A 25,635-nucleotide genomic window follows, 5' to 3' on the forward strand; every position below is an offset into this window, starting at 1 on the left:
GTATAGAAAGGAGGTGCTGAGAGTGGCGTATGAGCTTCCACTTGGAGGTCATTTAGGAGTGAGGATAACACAGGCTAAAATACAAAGACATTTTTACTGGCCTGGACTACACAAGGATGTAGTTGAATTTTGCCAGACGTATCATACATGTCAGCTAATCAGAAAACCACAGGCAGAAATACAACCTGCATCTTTAACACCTATTGCAGCATTTGAGGAACCTTTCACAAGAGTCTTGATTGATTGAGTGGGTCCCCTATCTCAAACAAGAAATGGGAATAAGTATTTACTGACAATAATGGATGTGTTGACTAGATTTCCAGAGGCAATCCCATTGCACAACATTACAGTTAAATGGGTTGCAATTCAAATCTACTGTGTACCATCCAGAATTGCAGGGAGTGCTAGGGAGATGGCATCAAACACTAAAGACCATGTTAAGAGTTTATGGTCAGGATTATCCAGATGATTTGGATAAGGGAGTTCCGTTTGTACTTTCTGCGATCAGAGATGCACCGAATAAATCGACCAAATTCAGTCCATTTGAATTCATTTTTGGCATGAAGTAAGAGGTCTGTTAAAATTGATTAAGGAGAAGTTAATAACTCAGAATTCAGAGACCATCCCTTTGGACTATGTGTCACATTTTAGAGAATTGGTTAGACAGCATTTAAAGGTATCACAGCATACAATGAAACAAGAAGTGGATAAGAAATCACAAATTTGCAATTGGGGTTCAGGTATTGGTGTTACTTCCAGTAACAGATGAACCTTTAAGAGCAAGGTTTAATGAACCATATCAAATGGAGAAGAAATTGAGTGTGGTGAACTACTTGATATGGACTCCAGACAGGAAGAATCTCTCAGACTGTGTCATGTGAATATGCTCAAAGGGTATTTTGATAGGGAAGGAAAGCAAGAGAAGGTGTTAATGATTGCAGCACAGAAGGAAGAATGAGGTTCAGAGGACTCTGAATTGGACATTCCTCAAATCAAACTGGACGATGAGGAAGTTGTCAAAAATTGGGATAAATTATTGAGTTACCTTCCACAAGAAAAGCAAAATGACCTGAAAGAGTTATTACTATCACATGGGGAGATATGCAGAAATAAACTGGGAAGTATTAACCTAATTGTGCATGATATAGATATAGGAGATGCTGTTCCGATTAAGCAACATCCTGATAGGCATAACCCTCTAAAGATGGCACAGATTCGGAAGGAGATAGAGCAGGTGCTCCAAGAGAGCATAATCAAAGGGAGTTACAGTGACTGGACTCACCCACAGTTATGGTGCCAAAGCCAGATGGTACCCAACGGCTATGTGTGGACTATTGCAAAGTCAATACAATTAGAAAGACTGATGCATATCCGATTCCACGATTGGAGGACTGTGTCGAAAAAGTGGGACAAGCAATGCACATTTCTAAGTTGGACTTGCTCAGAGGCTACTGGCAAGTACCTGTCAGAGAGAGCAAAGGCTATTTTGGCTTTCGTAACGCCAAATATGAGTTCAAAGACATGCCATTTGGAATGAAAAACACTCCATGCACATTTCAGATACAGACTAATAAGGTCATTGCAGGATTACCCAACTGTGTGGTGTATATTGATGACCTGGTGATTTTTAGTCACTCATGGAAGGAACACTTACAGCACTTGTTCGATTGACTTTAGAAAGCAGGCTTGGTGGTAAACCTAGCTAAAAGTGAATTTGCCAAAGCCCAAGTCATCTTCCTGGGCCATGTTATTGGACATGGTCAAATGGCTCCACGAGAACAAATCTAATTGGGGAATTTCCCACACCGTTGACAAAAAAAAGCAGTACCACAGTTCCTAGGGTTGAGTGGATTTTATCAAAAGCTTGTGCCGAACTTTAGCAATGTGGCTGCTCCACTCACTGAATTGTTAAAAAAGGGGAAGACATTTCAGTGGACAGCAGACCGTCAAAAGGCAGTTGACAGCCTAAAAACTGTGTTAACCACTGCCCCAGTATTAGCCACACTTAAACTTAAGCTTAAACACATGCACCAACAGGTTCAAGAACAGCTTCTTCCCTGCTGTTATTAAACTGATGAATGGATTCTCTGACTCCAAATACAGTTGATCTGGTTAATGTTGATCTTGCTTTGCATATCTCATGTGTAGTGTAATCTTTATGCCTCACTTTGTCTAAGCACTCTGTGCTTACTATGATCCTCCTGTACTGGTCGCAAACAAAGCTTTTCACTGTACTTAGTCACACGTGACCACAATAAATCAGATCAGATCAAGTGCTCAATATGTGTTTCCAAGATGTTACAGCAATAATTTACAGTGCAAAGACAGTTAAAACTGCAGCTATGGACCTTGAACTTGTTGTCCTGTGTCCTCAAGTTGACAGTATTGGTCTTCCACTGCCACTACCCTTGAACTTGCCCAACAGGCATTCAGCCACTCTGCTGCCTATGACAAAGAGGTGGAACCCAAAACTTGGTCATTTTGTAAGGCCATTTGCAATTTCCCCTTTTGCCACACTGCTGTCATTGGGTTTGCACTGCCTAGGAGCATTGGAGCAGATAGGAACTGCTCAACAGGATTGTGCAAAGGGCCTTCACATGGAACACTGAATCATTTGATAAGATTCGAAACCTACCTATAATCAATATTTGTAGTGGCTTTCAGTTCAGCGCTATGGTAAAGATGATGCTGGGATGACATGCTGCACAGGGAAATTAAGGAAAAATGGGTTTGTATTCATTGGTACTGCAATCAGACAAGCTGATCACGATCTGTTCACTTCTGCTATTTACATTATGTACGGTAGATAGACTATGCCTACATATAACATGGTTGTGCAGAATGAAGCAGACCATAATAAGTCATTATATGTGCTCTGAAGAATCAGTAGATCAGGTCTGTTCTACTTTTAAGATTTGAAATGGTATAAAAATTTTCGTAAATCTAATAAAACATAAAAACCAAATAAATAAATTAATGGTAATAATTAAGTAATTAACTCATTAAGGATGACAAGACAGGCAATATGTCTAGGCTGCAGCATGTGGGTGCTCCTAGACTAGAATGGGCAAGTTAGCTGGATGTTTTGTACCGTAAGACAGTCACACCACTTAGTATAGGATCTTTGGTTTGATCAGTGGTCAGGGACAAGAAAGCATAACTTCAAGTGATGCAGGCTAGGGGACCCAGAGGGCAGGATTGTCAGCTTCTACATAAGCGAAAGGTTTTCTCTGCTTGTTTGGATGAGGGCAGGGCTACAGGGTGGATGAGTAACTGACCGTGGCACTGTGATATATTCAAGTGGAGAGTGAAACAAGGAATGAGTTGTCAGAGGGAATACTTATTATGCCCTTTCCCTGGGTTAAATGCCCTAATTTGTTTTGGTTCCAGAAAGGATATCCTAAATCATTAAATCCCAAGGCAAGGTGGGATGAACTAGCTCTTCTTTATTCAACCACTTGCTTGGAAGATCACAATAAGAATGATATAAAAATGGATCCATTCCCTTATCTTTTTCCCAGACCCCAAATGAAATTATATTTTAGAAAAAGTGAATTTAAACAGACTTTCTTGAATTAACAGAGTAGTTTATTACTTTCTAACTGTAAGAAGAATTAGTAACGCAACACACATGCACACAGATTAGAAATAAGAGGAGAGTTCAAAATGATACCAGTTAACAAAAGATATATGGATATGAATCGTTTGCAAAGAACAAGGTTGAATGTTGCAACCATTGCAGTGCAGGCTACTGCTAGCATTTTTGTTGGTAGTTGAACAGTCGATTTCAAGGTTCTTAGTTTTATAGGCTGGTTGGGATTCTGTTATTCCAATTTCTTTTGACAGTGACTTGATTCCAGCATTCAAATGAGGGAGAATGTTTTTGCTGTTCATAAGTTTGGTTTGCAACATAGAAGTAAGGCTGGAGAAAGCAGAGTTAACGTTTCAAGTCCAAAATGACTCTTCAGCTCTTTAGTTTCTCCAACATTTTCTAATTTAGTTCAAGTTTCCAGCATTCACAATATTTTGCATTTATAAAAGTAGGAATGTTATGCTTCAGTTGTACAGGACATTGGTGAGACCACATCTCAAATACTGGACGTGATTTCTAATTTAAGGATGCAAACATGTTGGATGCAATGCAAAGGTGATTTACTAGAGTGATAACTGGATTGAATAGGTTGTCTTATGTTGGATAGCTTGAGCTTGCTTTCACCAGAGTTTAGAAGGATGAGGGCTGACTGTATTGAAGAATGTAAAGTTTTGAATTATCTTGACAAGTCAGAAGTGTTTCAATGTTTCCTCTTGAGAACCAGTAGACATTATCTTAAAATTAGGGTCATCCTTTTAAGGAAAAAATGAAGAGAAACTTTCTTTCTCAGAGGATTGTGTGACAGGTTGATTGAATATTTTTAAGGCAGAGTTACATAGATTCTTGTTAGGCAAGGGAATCAAAATTTATAAGGAGGTAGATGGGAATGTAAAAGTCAAAATACAACAGATCAGTCATGGCCTTATTAAAGAATGGAGCTGGCTCATGGAGCCAAATGACCCACTTTGGTTTTTACTTAATAAATCAGTACATAATACAGCAAGGCACCCCCAGAAGAGTCCAGCATAAGTGGCCTTGCTTGTTGCATTTGTAGCATTTTGTTTGGAAACCATGGCCCTTATTACATACATGCTGCTCATGTATACTTGGGTTGTGTAACAGAAACATAAGCAAGTGATTAGCAGATTGCATTCATCATCCAGAAACTGCCCTCTGGTTTCTTGTAATAGCTCCTAGGCTGATGTAGAATAGACTGGCATAAATGCATCAATGAATGCTAGCACGATATTGGCTATTGATAAGCATTAAGTGCCAAATACGGTTGCACATCAGCCAGATATTACGTAAAAGGAACCTATTGTGCAAATGAAACTCTTTGCTGTTGTGGTACATTTAATTAATTAAATTAATAAATTAACTAATCAATTAGTGTGGGCACCAGGAAAACATGTACAACGAATGCCTCCTTCACCGCTGGAAAACCTGCTATCATAGCAAAGCCACATCTTCTCTCTGGAAAAGGAAAACACAGTGTATCCCCACCCCTACTTGAATACTGAGGATTAGTGAGCTCATGTATACCACTATGCAAGGCAAAGGGCAATTGCCAGCTTTGTCATTGAAGGAGACCAATGCAAAGAAGTTCAAAGATACCTTTACAGCCACTGAGGTTGCAATTCCTGCTACAATGGGTAGCAAACTTCATTGAAAATCTCTTGCGTGAAATGAGGTTATGTCACCACTTTCTTGCTGAGGTGAGTCAAAAATTAATTCCTGAAGACTGGGTAACTGAATAGGAAGGGTTTGGAGGGATATGGGCTGGGTGCTGGCAGGTGGGGCTAGATTGGGTTGGGATATCTGGTCGGCATGGATGAGTTGGTCCAAAGGGTCTGTTTCTGTGCTGTATATCTCTATGACTCTATGTTAGCCAAAAGATAAAGACAAATACAAAGAGAGACAAATACTTTATGACTCTGGTGGACATGGCAACTTCTCTTCCTTCCTCCCACTTTAACCAAACCATTCTTTTCAATGTCATTTTTGTTCTTTCTGCCTGACAGCAGGATACAAAAACCATAGCCACCGCAAGTGAGAGTAAGTGGTCTGAGCAAAACCCTGGAAGGAAGAACCAAGGCCTTCATGATATGCCACAACACTTCAGCAACTTTAACCAGCAGTACAAAACATGTTTTACTATCTCGGCAATGGTCAACTAAAGCTTATTCATGTAAACTGTTAAAATATAATAAATTAGGTCAGCGTAAGTCAGTGATAGGGAAATGGTGGCTTGATTCAGCCACAGAGGTTTTGGATGACTTCCTGTTTAGAGGATAGAAATGTTGGAGACTAACCACGGGTGTGTGAGATTAATTGAATCTAGTGAACAAAGGCACGGCTGAAGCAAAGACAAACAATTCAGCAACTAACCCAAACGCAGATAAGACTTTACTAAATAGGAACAGGAGTAGGCTGATCAGCCCTTGAACCTGTTACGCTGTTAAATAGGATAATGGTTGATCCAACATTCTTCACATCGACTTTCTTGCTTTTTCCTCTTAGCCCTTGAATACCCTGCTTATTGAGAATCTATCCACGTCAGCCTTTTGCAGCTCTTGTGGTGCAGTGTTTGAGTGAAGCAGCCCAGTTCAAGTCAATGTGTGCAATAACATGTCTAAACAGGTTGGTTAGAAAGTAGATTTTGTAAACATACACAAGGACTCTGCTCCCACAACACTTTGTGGCAAGGAATTCGAAAGACTCTCAACCCTCTGAGAAAAGAAATTCTTTCTCACTTCAGACTTAAATCGGAATCTCTTTATTCTGAAACTATGCTTTCAGATCCCAGACTCTCCCATGAAGGGAAACATCTTCTCAGCATTTACCTGTCAAGCCTCCTAACAATCCTACATGTTTCAATGACATTCCCTCTCGTTCATCTAAACCTTAGTGAAAAGAGTCCCAACCTATTTAGCTTTTGCTTATAAGACAATCCTTTCATATCAAGGATCATCCGACAGCAACTTTTCTGAACAGCCTGAGATGGTGATCCCCACTGATGGGGATGTTCATTCTGTTGCTGAATGTATGCTCAGCTATGTGGGGTTAACAGTGGGTGCTAACTATTAACTGTGAGGTGAAAAACTGGTAGTGCTGGCATCAAATAAACATTATAAGAAAATACAGGCAATATGTAATCGATTTTATGCTGTGAGTTTTAAAGAAAGTCATAGAGATGTACAGCATTGAAACACACCCTTTGGTTCAACTCGTCCATGCTGACCAGATATCCCAACCCAGCACCTGGCCCATATCCCTCCAAACCCTTCCTATTTATATACCTTTTAAATATTGCAATATTTAAATATACCTCATATACGCTGTCCTACATTCAGATGGTTAAATGGCGCCTATCAGCTTATGCTGCACTTAAGCAGCAAACAGCTCTTGTAATTAATGTTCCCAATGTCTGTTTCTGCATTGTGCCTAACAAAGACAAAGGTAGTGAAGTCACCACCACTGTTGGCTGATTCAATCATTTTGGAACTGTAGTTTTGCTTCATTGTTTTGCAGGACATTTTATAATTACCAAGAAGTAAGAATAGGTCCTGCTTCAATCACCAACACAGATGCTGACACAACCTCACTAGTTGCATCCTGTCAATTCGAGCACATGTCCATTATGTCTACTCTGTCTCCTGCTGTTCCTAACTAGGTTGATAATTTGCCTCCAGTCTCACAAGCTAATAATCTCCACTGTGAATGAAACTTTATGAAATGTTTTCTGGAAGACCAAGGAAATAATATTACAAGACTTGTATTTGCTTGATACACTTCACAGCCTCCAAATGTTCCAAAGTACATTATAACCAATGAAGTACTTTTCACAATGTAGTTATTTAAGAACATAAGAAACATGACAGTGAATTTGCGCACAAGCCCCCACAATCAGCAATATGATTAGGACCAAATAAAGAGGTGAAGGTGACTGGATTTGAAACACTAATTCTACTTTTCTTCCAGAGATGCTGCCAGGCTTGCTGAGTTCCTCCAGTATTTTCTGTTTTTATAGCAGAGAAAATTCTCCTGCTCTTCTTCATATATAGTGCCATGGGATCTTTAAATTCACCCGAGGGGCCAAGAGTTCTTTGGTTTAATGGATCATCCAAATAATTAATTCCCAGCTTTTCCCCTATACTGTACATTATTTTAATTATCTGTTCAAAAGTTTAAATGCGATAATTATGTATGATGCAATCTTTAACATGCATCCTCACTGCTCAAAACTGTTTAGTGACTTCATTCTTTCTAGCTATTTCTCAACAACAGATGTTACGCCAATTTTCTCATCATTCTTAAATACTGCAGTGACATGCACAATTTCCTAATTTAAAGAAATAGTTCCTGAATGAAGCGAACTTTTGGATTATCATAATCAGGGCATTTTCAATGGTCTCACTTACTTCCTTAAAAATCCTGGAATGGAAATCATCTGATCCTTGAGATTTAACAGTTTTTAGTGCTTTTATCTACTTTATTACTGTTATTTTACTTCCGTTAATTTTGCTAAGTCCCTGTCCAATATTAATTTCCTTGGAATGTCAAACATACAGATCACCTTTTCCACTGACACTACTGATGTAAAGTGAAAATGCATCAGCCATTTCTTTAGGTTCACTAACAGTATCAGTGCTAACACTTTTCATTATCCTGACAACCCTCTTTTTCTTAACATAATCATAAAAACTATTGTGTTTATTTTAATATCTCTTATTTATTTCTTTTCACAAGTCCTTTATGTAGCTTTTACCACTAGCTTTGTCACCATTTAATATCCATTGTATCACACTCATTCTCCAGCTTCTGTGCTATTTTCTGTATTTTTGTATTCTTCAGCTTGCTTCATGTTGCTTTTTACTTCTTTAGTGATTGATTCTGCTTTTTGGCAAGGGAAGGTCTTAGCCCTTAACGTTATGAGTTTAGAGTTATAGAGATGTACTGCACAGAAACAGACCCTTCGGTCCAACTCATCCATGCCAGATATCCCAACCTAATCTAGTCCCATTTGCTAGCACTTGGCCATATCCCTCTAAACCCCTCCTATTCATATATCCATCCAAATGCCTTTTAAATGTTGTAAAAGTATCAGCCTCCACCACTTCCTCTGGTAGCTCATTCTATACATGCATCACCCTCTGCGTGAAAAAGTCGCCCTTTATATACCTTTTAAGTTTTTCCCCTCTAAACCTAAGCCTATGCCCCCTAGTTCTGGACTCCCCCATCCCAGGGAAAAGATCTTGTCTGTTTACCCTATCCATGCCCCTCATGATTTTATAAACCTATAAGGTCACCCCTCAGTCTCTGACACTTTAGGGAAAATAGCCCCAGCCTATTCAGCCTCTCCCTGTAGCTCAAATCCTTCAACACTGGCAACATCCTTGCAAATCTTTTCTGAACCCTTTCAAATTTCATAACATCCTTTCGATAGGAGGGAGATCAGAATTGCACACAATATTTCAAAAGTGGCCTAACTAATGTCCTATACAGGCACATGACCTCCCAACTCCTATATTCTATGTTCTGTCCAGAAAAAACATACCAAATGCCTTCTTCACTATCATATCTACCTGCCATTCCAGTTTCAAGGAAGGGGCGGCACAGTGGCTCAGTGGTTAGCACTGCTGGCTCACAGCACCAAGGTCCCAGATTCGATTCCAACCTCGGGTGACTGCCTGTGTGGAGTTTGCTCATTCTCCCAGTGTCTACGTGGGTTTCCTCCAGGTGCTCTGGTTTCCTCCCACACTCCAAAGATGTGCAGGTTAGGTGAATGGGCCATGCTAAATTACCCATAGTGCTAGGTATATTAGTCAGAGGGAAATGGGTCTGGGTGGGCTACTCTGCGGAGGGTCGGTGCGGACTGGTGGGGCCGAAGGGCCTGTTTCCACACTGTAGGGAATCCAATCTAATCCAATCTAAACTATGAACGTGGACTCCACAATCTCTTTGTTCAGCAACACTAGCCAGAACCTTATCATTAAATGTATAAGTCCTGCCCTGATTTGCCTTTCTAAAAATGTAGTACCTCACATTTATCTAAATTAAACTCCATTTGCCACTCCTCAGCCCATTGGCCCATTTGATCAAGATCATGTTGTACACTGAGGCAACCTTCTTCGCTGCTCACTACACCTCCAATTTTGGTGTCACCTGCAAACTTATTAACTATATGTCCTGTGTTCATATTCAAATCATTAATAGAAATGACAAAACGAAGTGGACACAGCACTGAGCCTTGTGGCACACCACTGGTCTCAGGTCTTCAGTCTGAACAGCAACCCTCCACCACCACCCTCTGTCTTCCACCTTCAAGCCAGTTCTCTATCCAAATGGCTAGTTATCCTTGTATTCCATGAGATCGAACCTTGCTAACCCATCTACCAATGAGGAACCTTGTCAAACGCCTTGCTGAAGTCCACTTAGATCATGTCTCGTGCTCTGGCCTCATCAATCCTCTTTGTTACATCTTCAAAAGACTCAATCAAGTTCATAAGACATGATTTCCCACACACAAAGCCATGTTGACTATCCCTAATCAGTCCTTGCTTTTCCAAATGCCTGTAAATTCTATTCCTCGGGATTCCCTCCAACAACTTGTCCACTGCCGATGTTAGTCTCACCAGTCTACAATTCCCTGGCTTTTCCTTACCACCTTTCTTAAATAGTGGCACCATGTTTCCAAAACAATTTATAAAACAGGAATTGCTGCTCCTGGAATTCGAGGAAGTCACTTTCATCACCTAAAAAACCTCGAGAAAAGGAGCAGCTCTTACAGTCACATTTTTTTGTTCTGTAGTGCATTGAATTCTTTTTTGAACACTCACCAGTGAACTTCCAACATTTTACCCATTACTACGTGAATCCACTTTACTGTGAATAACCTCTGCTCAATCGGTGAAGTAAGCCCTTCCCAACTCTAGAATCATACAACCTACTTAACATCTCCCCTTTTTAGATGCAAGTACAGGCAGGACTAGGTTAATGGTCACAGCTGAACGGGCAATCTGATGTGTATTTATTTCAGTGCATGGAGTATAATGGTTAAGGCAGATGAGTTTACAGCCTGGATTAGTACATGGAACTACGATGTTGTAACCATTGCAGAAACTTGGTTGAGAAAAGTACAGGACTGACATCTCAATGTTCCAGTATTGAGAAGTTTCAGGCATAATAGAGAGGGACGTAAGAGGATTTGGAGAGTTGCATTCCTGATTAAGGAAAATGTCACAGATGCACTAAATCAGGACATTTTGGGGGCTCATGCAAGCAAGGCATACAGGTAGAACTCAGGAATAGGAAAGGTGCAATCACTATGATGATGTTATATATGGGTATATGGGCATGTGGGACGTGGGGTAAGGACATGGGAAAAGTTGCTCAGGATCTATTTATTTGTAATACCTGTAAATCATAACTCTTGTAACATATAGAAACCTGGTTAGTACTTTGTGCTAACCTAGGTTTTAAAAGACAGGTTTGTTAGGGAATTTTGCATACTTTAATAAAATGCATTAACTTCTGTGTAGACTCCATGAATAGTGGGGTTTTATTTCCAGTGTGCTACCCAGTGACAGATGTCAATTATTATTTGATTAATTTATTGCAATTAAATATGTAATTTTGTTTAGGAAAGTTCAAAAGTAAGACCTCAGTTTGCAAACTTTGTCTCAGATAAACTGGAAATAACCGCTACACAAAAGCTCTCAGTGACAAGTGCTATTTGTCACCCTAGATTATAAGCACTTCATTACAGATTCCTGTATATAGAACTCCTGGTTTAGTTTCTTTAATTGTCAGCAAACATTAAAAGGCCAATTTGCCATGGAGAACTGAAGCAGGTAATGATCAATTAAACATTCGTAATTACTGATCCATTCTGCGCACAAGTAAAGTACAAGCTTCAGTTTCGCAACAGATTTCCTGCAATTGTTCCATTTACAGGAGATCAATATTTGTCTTTTCTTTGGATTCACTGTTCTTTGTCTCACACATTTAATAGTGTTTCCATATTTTAGCCGAGCATTTGTGAAATTGGATGACTTGTGGATTTCCTGAATATCACTAAGTGTATTTGTATCATACAATTCTCATTTTGCTCTGGAGAGTGGGGAGGGATGAAATACTTGCCAGTATCAAATTCCATTTAATAGAGATAAAATTCTCTCAAAGGAATTAAGTATTTCACAAACCTGCCATACTACATTTAACATATACCTAAAATGTAATTGTCTGAATTTTTAAAAAGCAGGGATAAAAAAGGGTAAAAAAAAGAAAAAAAAACTATTAATCTTACAATTTGCAGCAAGAGAACATGAAAAAAAAATGACAGAGTGGGAAACATATGATAAAGCTACTACAATGAGAACAACAGAAACCAGTCATTTGGGGGGTTAAAACGCCAAGGACCAAATCATTCAGAAAGGACAAAACAAATGGAAGGAGAACAAGGTGAGAAAATAACTTTGCAATCACAAAGAGATATTATGTGACAAGTGCATTGACTAATGCACTCCAGTATGAACTGGAGTAATATGAAATATTAACAATTAATGAATATTTACATAAAATAGAAAAATAGATTAATCTACCCAAAACATACAAACAAAAATTCCATCCATTTTAAGAACACAGGCTTAGGAGAACGTCATTCAGTCTGTCAAGATTATTCGCCATTCAATTAGATCATGGCTGATCATCTACCTCAATACCAATTTCCTGCTCCATCACCATATCCCTTGGATGTCATGGTCACTATTTTCTGAATACAATCTTTAAATATGTACTCAAACCATAGTATTCAAATCGTAATCTGTTCTGCAAACTATCTAAACTATTCAATTACTGCTACTTGAGCTCAAACTGACCACAGTCAAATGTGTGGAGCATACCATCTGTCCATCAAAGATAGTCATAACCATTATATCCAAACATCAATTGCATTCAGGCAAATGTGAGTTTGCTTGTTAAGGAGGCTTTAAAACACCTCTGCAAATATGGTAAAATAAATGCAGTCTAGGACTTGACTTACTTGCTGGTAAGTCACCTTCTTCAATTGTTGCAATCCATGTAGTGCATATAAGGCCACATTGCTTTTAGGAAGAGTGCTCAGGCCTTCGGATCAAGGAAAGGAACAGCTATGATGGTGTGTAGTTTGAAGGGGAATGTCCAGGTGCAAGTCACAGGTATGGAAGGCATTGTCAAAGGAGGCTTAATGAGTTGCTGCAATATACTTTCCAAATGGTAGGCACTGCTTCCACTATATGTGGAGGGAGTATATTGAAGGTGGTGGATAGGGTGTCAAACAGGGGATTACATTGACCTAGGTGATGTTGAGCGTTTTGAGTGTTGTTGGAGCTGTCCTCATCCAGGCAAGTGGACAGCATTCCTTAACATTCATTATTGATTAATTGGGAATTACAGACAAGCCGTGTTGAGGGTAGGTGATGTATGAAGATGATTTATTTGCCACAGTCTTTGAACTGCTCTTATAGTGTCAGTATTTGCATGATGAATCCACTTAAACTTTTGATCAATGGTGTTGCACATAACAACACATTACTGTAACTTTTTCAGGAGCCACAAATGGTGCTGACTACTATGCAATTGTCAGCCAACAACTCCATTTCTGATTTTATGGTTGAAGATCATTGATGGTTGCTGAAAATGGTTTGGCCTATGACGCTATCCTAGGAAACTCCTGTGAACCCAAGTCAATTAATAACTAACATTTTAGAGAAGTCTTTGTGTTCATCCCCAAAACTCACTCCATGGAACCCTCTCCAAGATTTATTTATTATAAAGGTCAACACCAGGCAAAATGCATGTCTCCTCCACACCAGGTTTTCACCATCGTATTGTTGTAGAGTTTCAGCTACTTTTACGTACCAGGTGGCAATGTCTCCATACTCTGTGCTTGTCCTTCTGCTTTACTGTTCTGACCATTCTTTCTCTTATCTGGATCTATAGAGTTCCACTCATCCTACAAAACAAAATCATGAACAGTGAGGGGACTGTAAAAGTAGCAGTATTACATTGTGCAAGCATCTAAAACACTCAATTTGAACATCTGTTACACACTAAAATTACTTCCAAGTGCTCGTAAAAGCTTCAGAAGTAGGGACAGAAAACCATCTGGCTCCTCAAGCTTGCACCACCATTTCATATTAACATAGCTTATCTGCTCCTCATATCATTCTGAGAAATTAAAATTATATCTAACTCAGCCTTCAACAGTTGAGCATATACAATCTTTGGAGTGGAGAATTCTAAATATAGAAATTTATCCTCATCTGTGTATGAAACAATTAGCCTCTCATGCTGAGACTATGCCTCAGAGCTCAAGATACAAGAGAATACCTGCTAGGTCAGCGGGTAGGGCCTTTGTTTGGAGAGACACGAAGGTCCAAAGGAAATGGGGGGAGGCGAGGCTGTTGAATTGATTGGGGAGAAAGAGGCTGAAAGAGATAAAGGAAGGAGGGCAGACTGAAAGGGTGTAAGGGACAAGGATATATTGCAAAGGTAGTTGAGGGAAAGAGGATGACATGAAGAATAAAAGACACTGACAAAAAAATGGAGTGAAGAAAGAGGCTGCAACAGGGAAGGGGGAGGATAATTCAACCTAATGGCCCACAATGGAGGTAGTGGCCGGAAACTGCAAAGAGTTTTATACCTCTCAACAAAGGTATACTCAACTAGCTAGGAGCCAGGAAAACCTAAGGCAATTAAATACTTGGAAATGAATGTGGAATTTCAATCTTAAGGCTACATATATTGAAGAGCTAACATATGAGCAAAATGTACCATGAAAATTGCATCAGGTTTTAAATTTACACCCGAGATTGAGATCCGAGGAACAGTAAAAAAGTTAGCATCTACCTTGTTAAAACCTTTCAGCTTTGTGCACATACAACATATAGCCTCACCAGTCTGTGAAAGGTATGTTTAGGATGCTGGCTTTGTGTCTACATAAAGTCAGTTACTTTAAGAAGAAACATTTGTTGCTAACTTAAAGTGTGTTATCTTTAAATACTATGACGTTTGGGTAATTAAATCATGTGCCAAAAATAAAGAATAACAAAGGCTGTCAGGAATGAGGAAGCTATGGTGTAATAAACTGCACATTCTCCAGATGTGGTCTGACCAAGGTACGATACAGGTCATTCTCCCATAACGTGCGTTTCGTCAAACCGATTTGGCTGTAATGCAATTGTTGAATTGAAGAACAGTTTTTAAAAAACACAAATTCAGGTTGGTTGTTATGTAATTCCTTCCCCAGTACTAGGTATCACAGTGCACAGAAGACTGGACTCTGTGTTGACATGACATGGTCAGTCAGCTTGCGCTCTTTATGGTAAAGTGCTTCGTGAAAGGTACAGTATTATACTCAGTGATTTTCGGTCATTTTTCTTCCTGATCTCCCAAGAATGTCGACAGGAAGCATCCAGGTGAAAACACTGCAGGCGGCGACTATAAAAGAAAGGCAGTAACACTTGAACAGAAGCTAGATGTAATAAAGCATTTTCAGTGTAATGAAAGAGCATGTGATATTGTTCGTGCAACAGGAATAAAGGAGTCTACGCTACACACCATTAGAGACAATGCAGAAAGAATTAAAGCAAGCTGCATTGCTCGACAAATCGGAGTGCTGGCAAGTCTGCGAGATCACGAATAAAGGAACTTGAGGAGATGGAGCGGCTTCTAACTGTGTGGATAAAAGATCAATCGAAAAAGCGATCTGGGACCACCTTTTTCACCACAAAACACGAAGGCTTATTGATTTATAAGGATCTAAGGAAAAAAAGCTGAAAATCCTGCAGATGTGCCTGCCTGCAGTGCTAGTAGAGCCTGATTTTCTGGATTTAAGAGCCGCTATGCCTTTCCGAACGTAGGTTATGTGGCAAACCTGCCAGTGCAGACAAGGAGCTTATGCTGTCATTTCCTCCCCTGGTGAAAAAAATTGATTGAGGAAGGAGGCTATATAGAACATAGAACATAGAACAATACAGCACAGAACAGGCCCTTCGGCCCACGATGTTGTGCCGAACTTCTATCCTAGATTAAGCACCCATCCATGTACCTATCCAAATGCCGCTTAAAGGTCGCCAATGAATCTGACTCTACCACTCCCTCGGGCAGCGCATTCCATGCCCCCACCACTCTCTGGGTAAAGAACCCACCCCTGACATCTCCCCTATACCTTCCACCCTTCACCTTAAATTTATGTCCCCTTGTAACACTCTGTTGTACCCGGGGAAAAATCTTCAATTTGGACACGAAAGGTTTATACTGGAAGCAAATGCAATCCAGAACCTACATTTCGAAGAATGAAGCACAAGCTCCAGGATTTAAGGTCGTAAAGGATCGTATGACAAGGTTGCTGGATGCCAAAGGTAATGGAGACTTAAAGCTTAGGCCTATGTTGGTGTACCACTCTGCCAACCAGCAAGCCTTGAAAGGTCACCATAATTCCAATCTAGATGTTTACTTCAGATCAAGCAAAAGAACTTGGACAACAAAGCAAATGTTTTCTGACCTTATTATTGATGTCTGAAGATGTTTTTAGAAATTATGCAGAAGAAAAAAAATTTGGATTTCAAGATTTTCCTCATTCTAGAGGTTGCACCAAGCCCACCTCCCACCATTGGTGAGCTTTCTGAAAACATCAAAGTGCTATTTCTACCTTTGCACACAACCTCTCTCATTCAATCCATGGACCAGGGTAAAATAGCTTTTAAATCTTATTATTTAAGATGCACATTCAAGAAGCTGATTGCAGCAACTGAGGAGAATAATGAGGACAGAGTTCTTCAATTTTGGAAGAGCTTTAATATTAAGAATGCTCTTTACTCATTGTGGAGGCCTGAAGTGATGTCAGTATGGACTGCTTGCATGCAGTTTGGCAGAAGCTTCTCCCTGATTATCTTCATGATTTTAAAAGCATTGAACCATCAGAGGCACTTCCAGCAATCAAAAAAATTTGTGTCACTCTTGCGAAGCAAGTAGGATTTGAAGAAGTGGAGACAGAGGAGATCGAGGAGCTGCTAGAGTCCCATTGTGAAGAATTCTCCATAGCTGATCTACAGTAGTTTGTTGCTGCGGGGATAAGGCTAGGGATGGAGGGAGTTTCAAGCTGGTGAAGTCAATATTGAGGCTATTGGGATGTAAGCTCCCCAGCCAAAATAGGTGAACAAGATTCACAAGTTCCTCATCTCTTCCCCCAGGTGATGTACTACCATTTTACAGACTCCCTACTTAAAGCAGTTTCAGCAAGCTCATAATCTTAGCCCTGAGCATCATCTAAAACATACAGAACAACTATGTTCATTCTGTAATCAGTACTTAAAGCAAGTGCATGTCAGTGTCACCAAACGGACAATATTGTTAAACCATGGTAAATAATTTATTTAACAAAAAAAAAAGGCTTGCTCCAGCAATGAATTCATTTGCTTGTCTGGTTTATGTTCATGTATAGATGGGAATTGAAAATTTACAGTAGAGATCAATACCGTTTCTAGATTCAGATTCAGATTCAGATTTACTCCACATCATTGTGTATGCTAAATAACATACACAGACAGAACACAACCTTCTTAGTAAACTGGCTTCAAATAAGTAATTTAAATATCCTGTCGCAATATACAGAAGATTCATTGCAATTGCAGCTGCAGCACTAATAATCAGAAAGAACTGGACATACTCAGCAGCTAGGGAGCACCTGTAGGGAGAAAAAGTGTTAACATTTCGAGTCTAACACTAAAGAAAGGTGAAATAATAAGGGGCTTCAGGAAGAGTTCTAGGCTGATTCCATTGTGAAAATAGTGGATGATTATGTGAATAGATGCAATGTGCAAAGGTACAGGTAAAAGGCAGGAGAATGGCCATGAAGTCTTGTTGTTGATTTGGACAGCTGGTGCAGAACGATAGGCTGAAAGACCTCCTATTGTACATAACATTTCTGTGGTTCTATGTAAAGTATTTCTGAGGAAGACATGGGAGCATGGGACAGTTTGGGGCAAAAACAATGTTTTTTTATTTTTAAATATTAAAAAAGGAATAAAATAATAGATTGAAGTAAATGGCAGGCAGATGTAGGTTCTGTGATCTAAGGCCTAACTACAGCCTGCCAGGCGCATGAGGCAGTCATTTTGTAGATATTTCTTAACCAACTTGTTCAGCTTGTGTTCAAATGTCAACACTTGCTTAATGGGTTTTTTCCATTATAAGTGTTTACATAGGGAGTTTTCATTGTAAATGTTGACAATAGATTGTGAAAGTGGTGATTCACGTGATGTCATCAAGAAACATGGGTAGTCATGAAACCTTTTGCGGTACTGTATAAAAATAGTACAAAAAAAAATTGAAAACCAGCAAAAACTTTGAGCAAAATGAGCAATTTTATAAGTTGTTTTATTTTTAAGGTGGCATCTGAGTTGTTCCCGCAAACTTAGGAAGTGCAACAGTTTTGATTATTTTGCCTTTAGTGAATGGGATTCTACAACCAACCAGAAAGACTAGTTTAACAGTTGATCAAGTTAATCTATATTTTTGTAGCTTCACAGAGAAGCTTTAGGTGAACATCATTGCAGAATGATGGTACTATGACATTGCACACAAATGCATTAGCCATTGCTCAGAAGTAACACCTATGTCTGAGTCATAAGATAGGAGTTTCACAGACTTGAGCAACAGCATGTTGTTTCCATTGCCAGTACTGAGGGAATGCTGCAGTGTCTCAATTGCGGTCTTTCAGTCGTGAAATTGCTAGGCATACTGTGGATTTGCTACATTGGCTGTGGAGGCTGTGTCAAGGAGTATTTTCAAAAAAGAATTTTTTTAAGCTATTAAAGGCATCAAGAGATATGGGGAAAAAGTAGGATTTTGGTATTTAGAAAGAGGATCAGCCATGATATACTGAATGGCCTATTTCTGCTCCTAGTTTTTATGTTCTAATACTCTCGACTCTGATCTCCAGCATCTGCAGTCCTCACCTTCTCCTACTTTGTAAAATACTCCAGATGCAGTCTATCCAGTGCCCTGTATAACTGTAGCATAGCCTCCCTACGTCTGAGTTCCCCCAGAAATAGATAATAATATTCCATTAGCTTTCCTAATTAATTGTTGTTTATTTCAGACTTTTGCAAATCATGTACTAGGATACCAGATACCTCCGCATCAGAGTTCTCTAACCTTTCTAACAGTGGTTAGCACTGCTGCCTCACAGCGCCAGAGACCCGGGTTCAATTCCTGCCTCGGGCAACTGACTGTGTGGAGTTTGCACGTTCTCCCAGTGTCTGCGTGGGTTTCCTCCGGGTGCTCCGGTTTCCTCCCACAGTCCAAAGATGTGCAGGTTAGGTGAATTGGCCATGCTAAATTGCCCGTAGTGTTAGGTAAGGGGTAGATGTAGGGATATGAGTGGGTTGCGCTTCGGCAGGGCAGTGTGGACTTGTTGGGCCGAAGGGCCTGTTTCCACACTGTAAGTAATCTAATCTAATCTTTCACAATATGATACTACTTTATTCTTCTTGACAAAATGGCATTTTCCTACATTACATTTGCGAGATCCTTGCCCACTCACTTAACCTCCCTCCCTCTCTTTCTGTAGCCTTCCAAACCCTCTTCAAAACTAACTTTCCTAGCTGCTTTTGTCTCATCAGCAAATATGGCAATCATACCTTTTGTTGTTTTAGAGGAACACTGTTCAGCCTATCAAGCCTATTCTGCCATTTAATATGATCATAGTTGATTGAACACTTCAACGATTTTTACCCACACTAGCTTCATAATGATTTGGAGATGCCAGTGTTGGACTGGGGTGTACAAAGTTAAAAATCACACAACACCAGGTTATAGTCCAACAGGTTTAATTGGAAGCACACTAGCTTTCCAAGCAACGCCTGATGAAGGAACGTCGCTCCGAAAGCTAGTGTGCTTCCAATTAAACCTGTTGGATTATAATCTGGTGATATGAGATTTCTAGCTTCATAATGCTTTTCATGCTGGAAAAGCACAGTAGGGCAGGCAGCATCTGAAGAGCAGGAAAATCAACATTTCGGGCAAAAGCCCTTTATTAGGAATGAGGCTGGGAGCCTCAGAAGTGGAGAAATAAATAGGAGGGGGGTGGGCTAGGGGGACGGTAGATGACAGCACAGTAGGTGGATGGAGGTGAGGGTAAAGATGATAGATCAGAGGGCAGGGTGAAGTGTATAGGTGGGAAGGAAGATGGACAGGTGGGACAGGTGATGAGGGTGGTGCTGAGCTGGAAGTTTGGAAGTGGGATAAGGTGGGGGGAGGTAAATTGAGGAAACTGGTGAAATCCACATTGATGCCTTGGGGTTGGAGGGTCCCAAGGCGGAAGATGAGCTGTTCTTCCTCCAGGCGTCAGGTAGTAAGGGAGTGGCGATGGAGGGGGCCCAGGACCTGCATGTCCTCAGCGGAGTGGGAGAGGGGTTTGAAGTGTTCAGCCATAGGGCGGTGGGGTTGGTTGATGCAGATTTCCTGGAGATGTCCTCTGAAGCGCTCTGCAGGTAGGCGTGCTGTCTCCCCATTGTAGAGAAGACTGCGTCGGGTGCAACCGATACAGTAAATGACATGTGGAAGTGCAGGTGAAACTTTGATAGATGTGGAAGGCTCCTTTGTGGCCTTGGACAGAAATGAAGGGGGAGATGTGGGCACAGGTTTTGGAATTCATGCAATGGCAGATGAAGGTGCCGGGAGGGGAGGGTGGGTGGACCTGACAAGGCAGTCGCAAAGGGAACGGTCTTTACGGAAAGCGGATAGAGGTGGGGAGGGAAATATATCTCTGCATAATGCTTCATGCCTCTGGTAGTTGAAAATACATGAATAGGAAGAGTTGAGAGGGATACGAGCCAAATACTGGCAAATGGAACTAGACCAGTTTAGGCTATCTGGTTGGTGCAGATGAGTTGGACCGAAGGGTCTGTTTCTATACTGGACAACTCTATGACTCTATCAATTTCCACCTTGAACATGTTCAATGACTGGGTTTTCACAGCTGACTGGGTTAGAGAATCCCAAAAATACACAACCATCTGAGTAAACAAAATTCTCCTCATTTCAGTTCTGAGTGACATCCCACTTACTTTAAATTGTGTCCCTGGTTCTATAAACCCCAAACCTGCACCTACCCTGTCTCTGTTTTTAAGCAGATTTCAAGGAGATCATTTCTCATTTTCAAAACTCTAGAGGACACAGGCCTTCGTCTGCCCAATCTCTCTTCGAAGGACAGCCCTGACATCCAGGCAACAAGTCTGGTGAACCTTCTTTGCACTCCCTCTGTGACAATGGTATACTTCATGAGGTAAGGATGCCAAAATTGCACAAATGTACTCCAGGTGCAGTCTAACCAAGCTCAGCACTATGCTGGAGTCACAGATTTGTAATGTCACAGATGGCCATTCAATCTATTAAGAATCAGTTTATATTTGTATTCTCAAGTCCTGAAGGTTATTTGGAATTAAAAATTCAGTAAAGTGATAAAAACTATAGGGTTGTCATTAAAACTCAACTGGTTCATTCATGCCCTTTACAGAAGAGAACTTGTCATCTTTATCTAGTCTAGAATTCCACTACAACACCAAGATGGTTGACTGTAAACTTCCTTCTAAAGGTTCCTTATGGATTTCCCAGTATCAAACTGTAAAAACACCTCAGTGAAATGAAGCACTATTGCTGCAACTAGGAATGGGTGCTAATTAGAAACAACAAATGTAGGAGCAGAATTAAGCCATTTTGCCCATTGAGCTCATTCTGCTATCAAACATAATCATGTCTGATTCTCTTTCTGAACATGAAATTCCCACATTCTCCCCATATCCCTGACATCTTTAGCTTCTTCCTTAAAAATAGTCATTGTCTTCACCTCCAATAGCCCTTCTGTGGTAGAAAATTTCAGATTCATCACCCATGGTATGAAGACCTTTCTCATCTCAGTCCGAAATGACCTGCCACATATCCTGAAACTGTCACACTCCTTGTTCTGTACTCTGCAGCTAAAACATTATCCAGATAAAACATTATCCTTGCAGCCAGCCATGTCAGAATTGTATACATTTTAATGAAGTCCCCTCTCATTCAAGTGACTACAGGCTCAGTCAACCCAATCTCTCATAAGATAAACCAGCCATCCCAGAAATCAGTCTGGTGAATCTTCACTACTACCTCTTTATGGCAAGTACATCTTTTCTATTACAGAGTCTAAACTGCATGCAATACTCCAGATTTGGTCTCACCAAGGTCCTGTACAGCTGTAATAATACTTATTTTGCTACTGTATTCAAACCCTCTTGCAATGATGGCCATCAAACCACTTGTCTTCCCAAATGCTTGCTGCAGCCAAATGTTTGCTTTCAATGACTGGTGTACCAGAACACTCAAGTTTGTTTGTACATCAACTCTTCCCAATCTAATACCATTTAAATAATACTCTGCCATTCTGTTTTTCTACTAAAGTGGTTAACTTCACATTTATCCACGGTATACTGTACCCACCAGATAATTAGGAGAAAGTAAGGACTGCAGATGCTGGCGACCAGAGTCGAGAGTGTAGCGTTGGAAAAGCATAGCCAGTCAGGCAGCATCTGAGGAGGAGAATCGACTTTTCAAGCACAAGCCCTCCATCACCCTGAAGTCATTTTACATCTACCTCCCCACCTAACTTTGTACCATCAGCAAGCTTTGAAATATTATACTTGATTCTCTTATCCAAATCATTGAAACATTTTGTGAACAGTTGATATCCCTGCATATTCCACTTTCTACATTGAAAATGACCAATTTATTCACATACAGTTTTCTGCCTGCTAACCAATTCTGAATCCATGCCCATATTTTCACCAATTCTATTGGCTTTGATTTTACACAATAACCTCTTATACAAGGGTTTGGCAGATAATTAGGAGAAAGTGAGGACTGCAGGGTTTGGTTAAGAAAAAGAAGGAAGCATATGTAAAGTATAGACAGGATAGATCGAGTGAATCCTTAGAAGAGTATTAAGGCAGTAGGAGTATACTTAAGAGTGAAATCAGGAGAGCAAAAAGGGGTCATGAGATAGCTTTGGCAAATAAAATTAAGGAGAATCCAAAGGGTTTTTACAAATACATGAAGGACAAAAGGCTAACTAGAGGGAGAATATGGCCCCCTCAAAGATCAGCAAGGCGGCCTTTGTGTGGAGCCGCAGAAAATGGGGGAGATACTAAATGAGTATTTTGCATCAGTATTTACTGTGGAAAAGAACATGGAAGATATAGAATGTAGGGAAATAGATGGTGACATCTTGAAAAATGTCCAGATTACAGAGAATAAAGTGCTGGATGTCTTGAAACGCATGCAGGTGGATAAATCCCCAGGACATGATCAGGTGTACCCTAGAACTCTGTGGGAAACGATTGCTGGGCCTCTTGCTGAGATATTTGCATCATTGATAGTCACAGGTGAGGTGGCGGAAGACTGGAGGTTGATGCCACTGTTTAAGAAGGGTGGTAAGGACAAGCCAGGGAACTATAGACCAGTGAGTCTGACGTCGGTGGTGGCAAGTTGTTGGAGGGAACCCTGAGGGACAGGATGTACCTGTATTTGGAAAGGCAAGACCTGATTAGGAATAGTCAACATGGCTTTGTGCTTGGGAAATCATGTTTTATAAACTAAATTGAGTTTTTTGAAGCAGTAACAAAGAGGATTGGTGAGGGCAAAGCAGTAGATGTGATCTATATGAACTTCAGTAAGGCGTTTGACAAGGTTCCCAGAGGGACACTGGTTAGCAAGGTTAGATCTCATGGAATACACGGAGAACTAGCCATTTGGATAGAGAACTGGCTCAAAGACAAAGGGTGGTGGTGGAAGGTTGTTTTTCAGACTGGAGGCCTATGACCAGTGGAGTGCCACAAGGATCGGTGCTGGGTCCACTACTTTTCATCATTTATATAAATGATTTGGATGTGAGCATAAGATGTATAGTTAGCAAGGTTGCAGATGACACCAAAATTGGAGGTGCAGTGGAGAGCAAAGAAGGTTACCTCAGGTTACAACAGGATCTTGATCAAATGGGCCAATGGGCTGAGAAGTGGCAGATGGAGTTTAATTCTTTGGTTAGGCCACTTTTGGAATATTGTGTGCAGTTCTACTCTCCCTCCTAAGGGGCAACTTTTTCATGCAGAGGGTGGTAAGTGTATGGAATGAGCTGCCAGAGAGGTGATGGAGGCTGGTACAATTGCAACATTTAAAAGGCATTTGGATAGGTATATGAATAGGAAGGGTTTGGAGGGATATGGGCCAGGTGCTGGCAGGTGGGACTAGATTTGGTTGGGAAATCTTCTCGGCATGGACACATTGCTCTGAAGGATCTGTTTCCATGCTGTACATCTCTATGACTCTATATAGTAATTTTACAGGGAGGATCATTCTGATAAGGCAACATACATATCGATTGGGTGACCGTTACAATCAGCGGGTGTCAACAGTAAAGATTAAGACATTTACTGTTACACAATGAATGTTCTCAACCTTAACTGGCTTCACATAATGAATGCTTTTCACCTTGTTAAACTGACCTTACATACTATATCATTCCAATGTTGGCACAGTCGGCAGGATCCAAATGAATAGTTACGATCGGACAGTGTCAGTGGCCGCTCGGAACATCAGTGTCTCAAAATGGACGGACCCACAAAGTAAGATTTTAAATCTTGGTTCCTCTCGATATTCCTGTGCACCAGAGACAAATCCCTCGATCGATTGCTGTCTATTCTACAGACTCCTCGAATGGTAATTAGTTCAGACAAGAGACACTGTTCCACAAGTGCGCTGACAAACAGAGGTTCAAGTCCGCTGCGCTATATGGGTTGGGTTGTAATTGAGGATTGAGTCCTCTGTGCGATACTGGGGTTCGAGTCCTCTGGGGGTGTTTGATTGAGATTCAACTCCCCTGGGGTGGGTAATTGAGGTTTGAGTTCTCTGCGCTGTGCTGAGGTTCGAGTTTCTGGTTTTAAGCGAGATTCAAGTTCTCTGTGTATAAGTGGATTTGAGTTCTCTATATTTAAGTGGGGTTCAAGCCCCTGTGTGGAGTAAAGTGAAAAAGGGGTTAAAGCCCCCTAGTGGCGAAATTTTAGGCTCTGCGAGTCTTTGTTCTGGGGGAAGAGTGGCTTGTACTGCAGTGCTGTGTAGTCCGCTGGAAGGGCTTTCTCTTTTTATAAGTGCAATTTCAGTGAGGGGATGCAAAAAAAAAACAAGAAATATTGAAATTAAGGTTGCACTAATATTTGGGTGAGGAAAGGAAATTTCAATGTAAATTGTGCCATGCTGAGAGTGTTTGATGTTTAAAAACATTGATTTGTTAAAATACTGGTTCGAAAATCCTTTTAAGTAACTGTTTTGCCTTGTTTGCATCAGGATCTCAATTCAGTGGGCTTTGTGGGCTATGTATTAGGGCAGATTTTGTTTTTACATTTAAAAAGGACATAATGTTGTACAATTTCAAATTATCAAACTTGTAAGCTTAAAAGAAATTGATTGAGTGCCTTCAGCCCCTGATTTGTTTGAAATTCTACAATGCATATTTTTAAAAAAAGTTGGGTCAGCAGTCATGCTTTAGCCAGATGAGAATATTGTATTAAAATATCTTTGCGGCTGAGTTTTTAATGCAGACTGTCCACAAAAAGAAAGGTGTATTTTGAGTTTGATGTTTCTAAAGAATATTAGAACTTGAGGCTGAATTGTTTCCGTTCTGTTAATTATTATTAAGACTTCATTGGCCCCCTTCATATTGGAAATGCAAAGAATGTTGATCTCTACCAAAGTTGTCACTGTAATTTCAACTGTTTTATTTGGGAAGTTTTCATTTGGAGAACATATTTTAAAATATTCAACATTTGTTTCCCACAAATATGAGATTTAAATCTGAACTGAAGCTGCCTCTTCAATTGCTAAAGTGCAGGAAACATTTTGTTTTCATGCTGTTCTAGATTTTGCAAATACTTTTCCTGACAGCTTTGACATTAGCCAAGTCTTAATTTGTT

At 40.3% G+C, this 25,635-nt stretch overlaps 1 protein-coding gene across 2 annotated transcripts in view; it reads right to left on the reverse strand.

Moving 5' to 3' along the window:
- galnt2 (UDP-N-acetyl-alpha-D-galactosamine:polypeptide N-acetylgalactosaminyltransferase 2) overlaps positions 1-25,635 on the reverse strand; it is a 109,861-nt gene that overhangs the window by 75,312 nt on the left and 8,914 nt on the right. For both annotated transcript variants that reach the window (XM_072558883.1, XM_072558892.1), the window contains one exon: positions 13,493-13,586. In XM_072558883.1, coding sequence (XP_072414984.1) covers positions 13,493-13,586 — 94 coding nt within the window. The remainder of the gene's footprint in view (positions 1-13,492; positions 13,587-25,635) is intronic.

Source organism: Chiloscyllium punctatum, chromosome 3 (assembly GCF_047496795.1).
Source record: "Chiloscyllium punctatum isolate Juve2018m chromosome 3, sChiPun1.3, whole genome shotgun sequence".
Taxonomy (NCBI): Eukaryota; Metazoa; Chordata; class Chondrichthyes; order Orectolobiformes; family Hemiscylliidae; genus Chiloscyllium; species Chiloscyllium punctatum.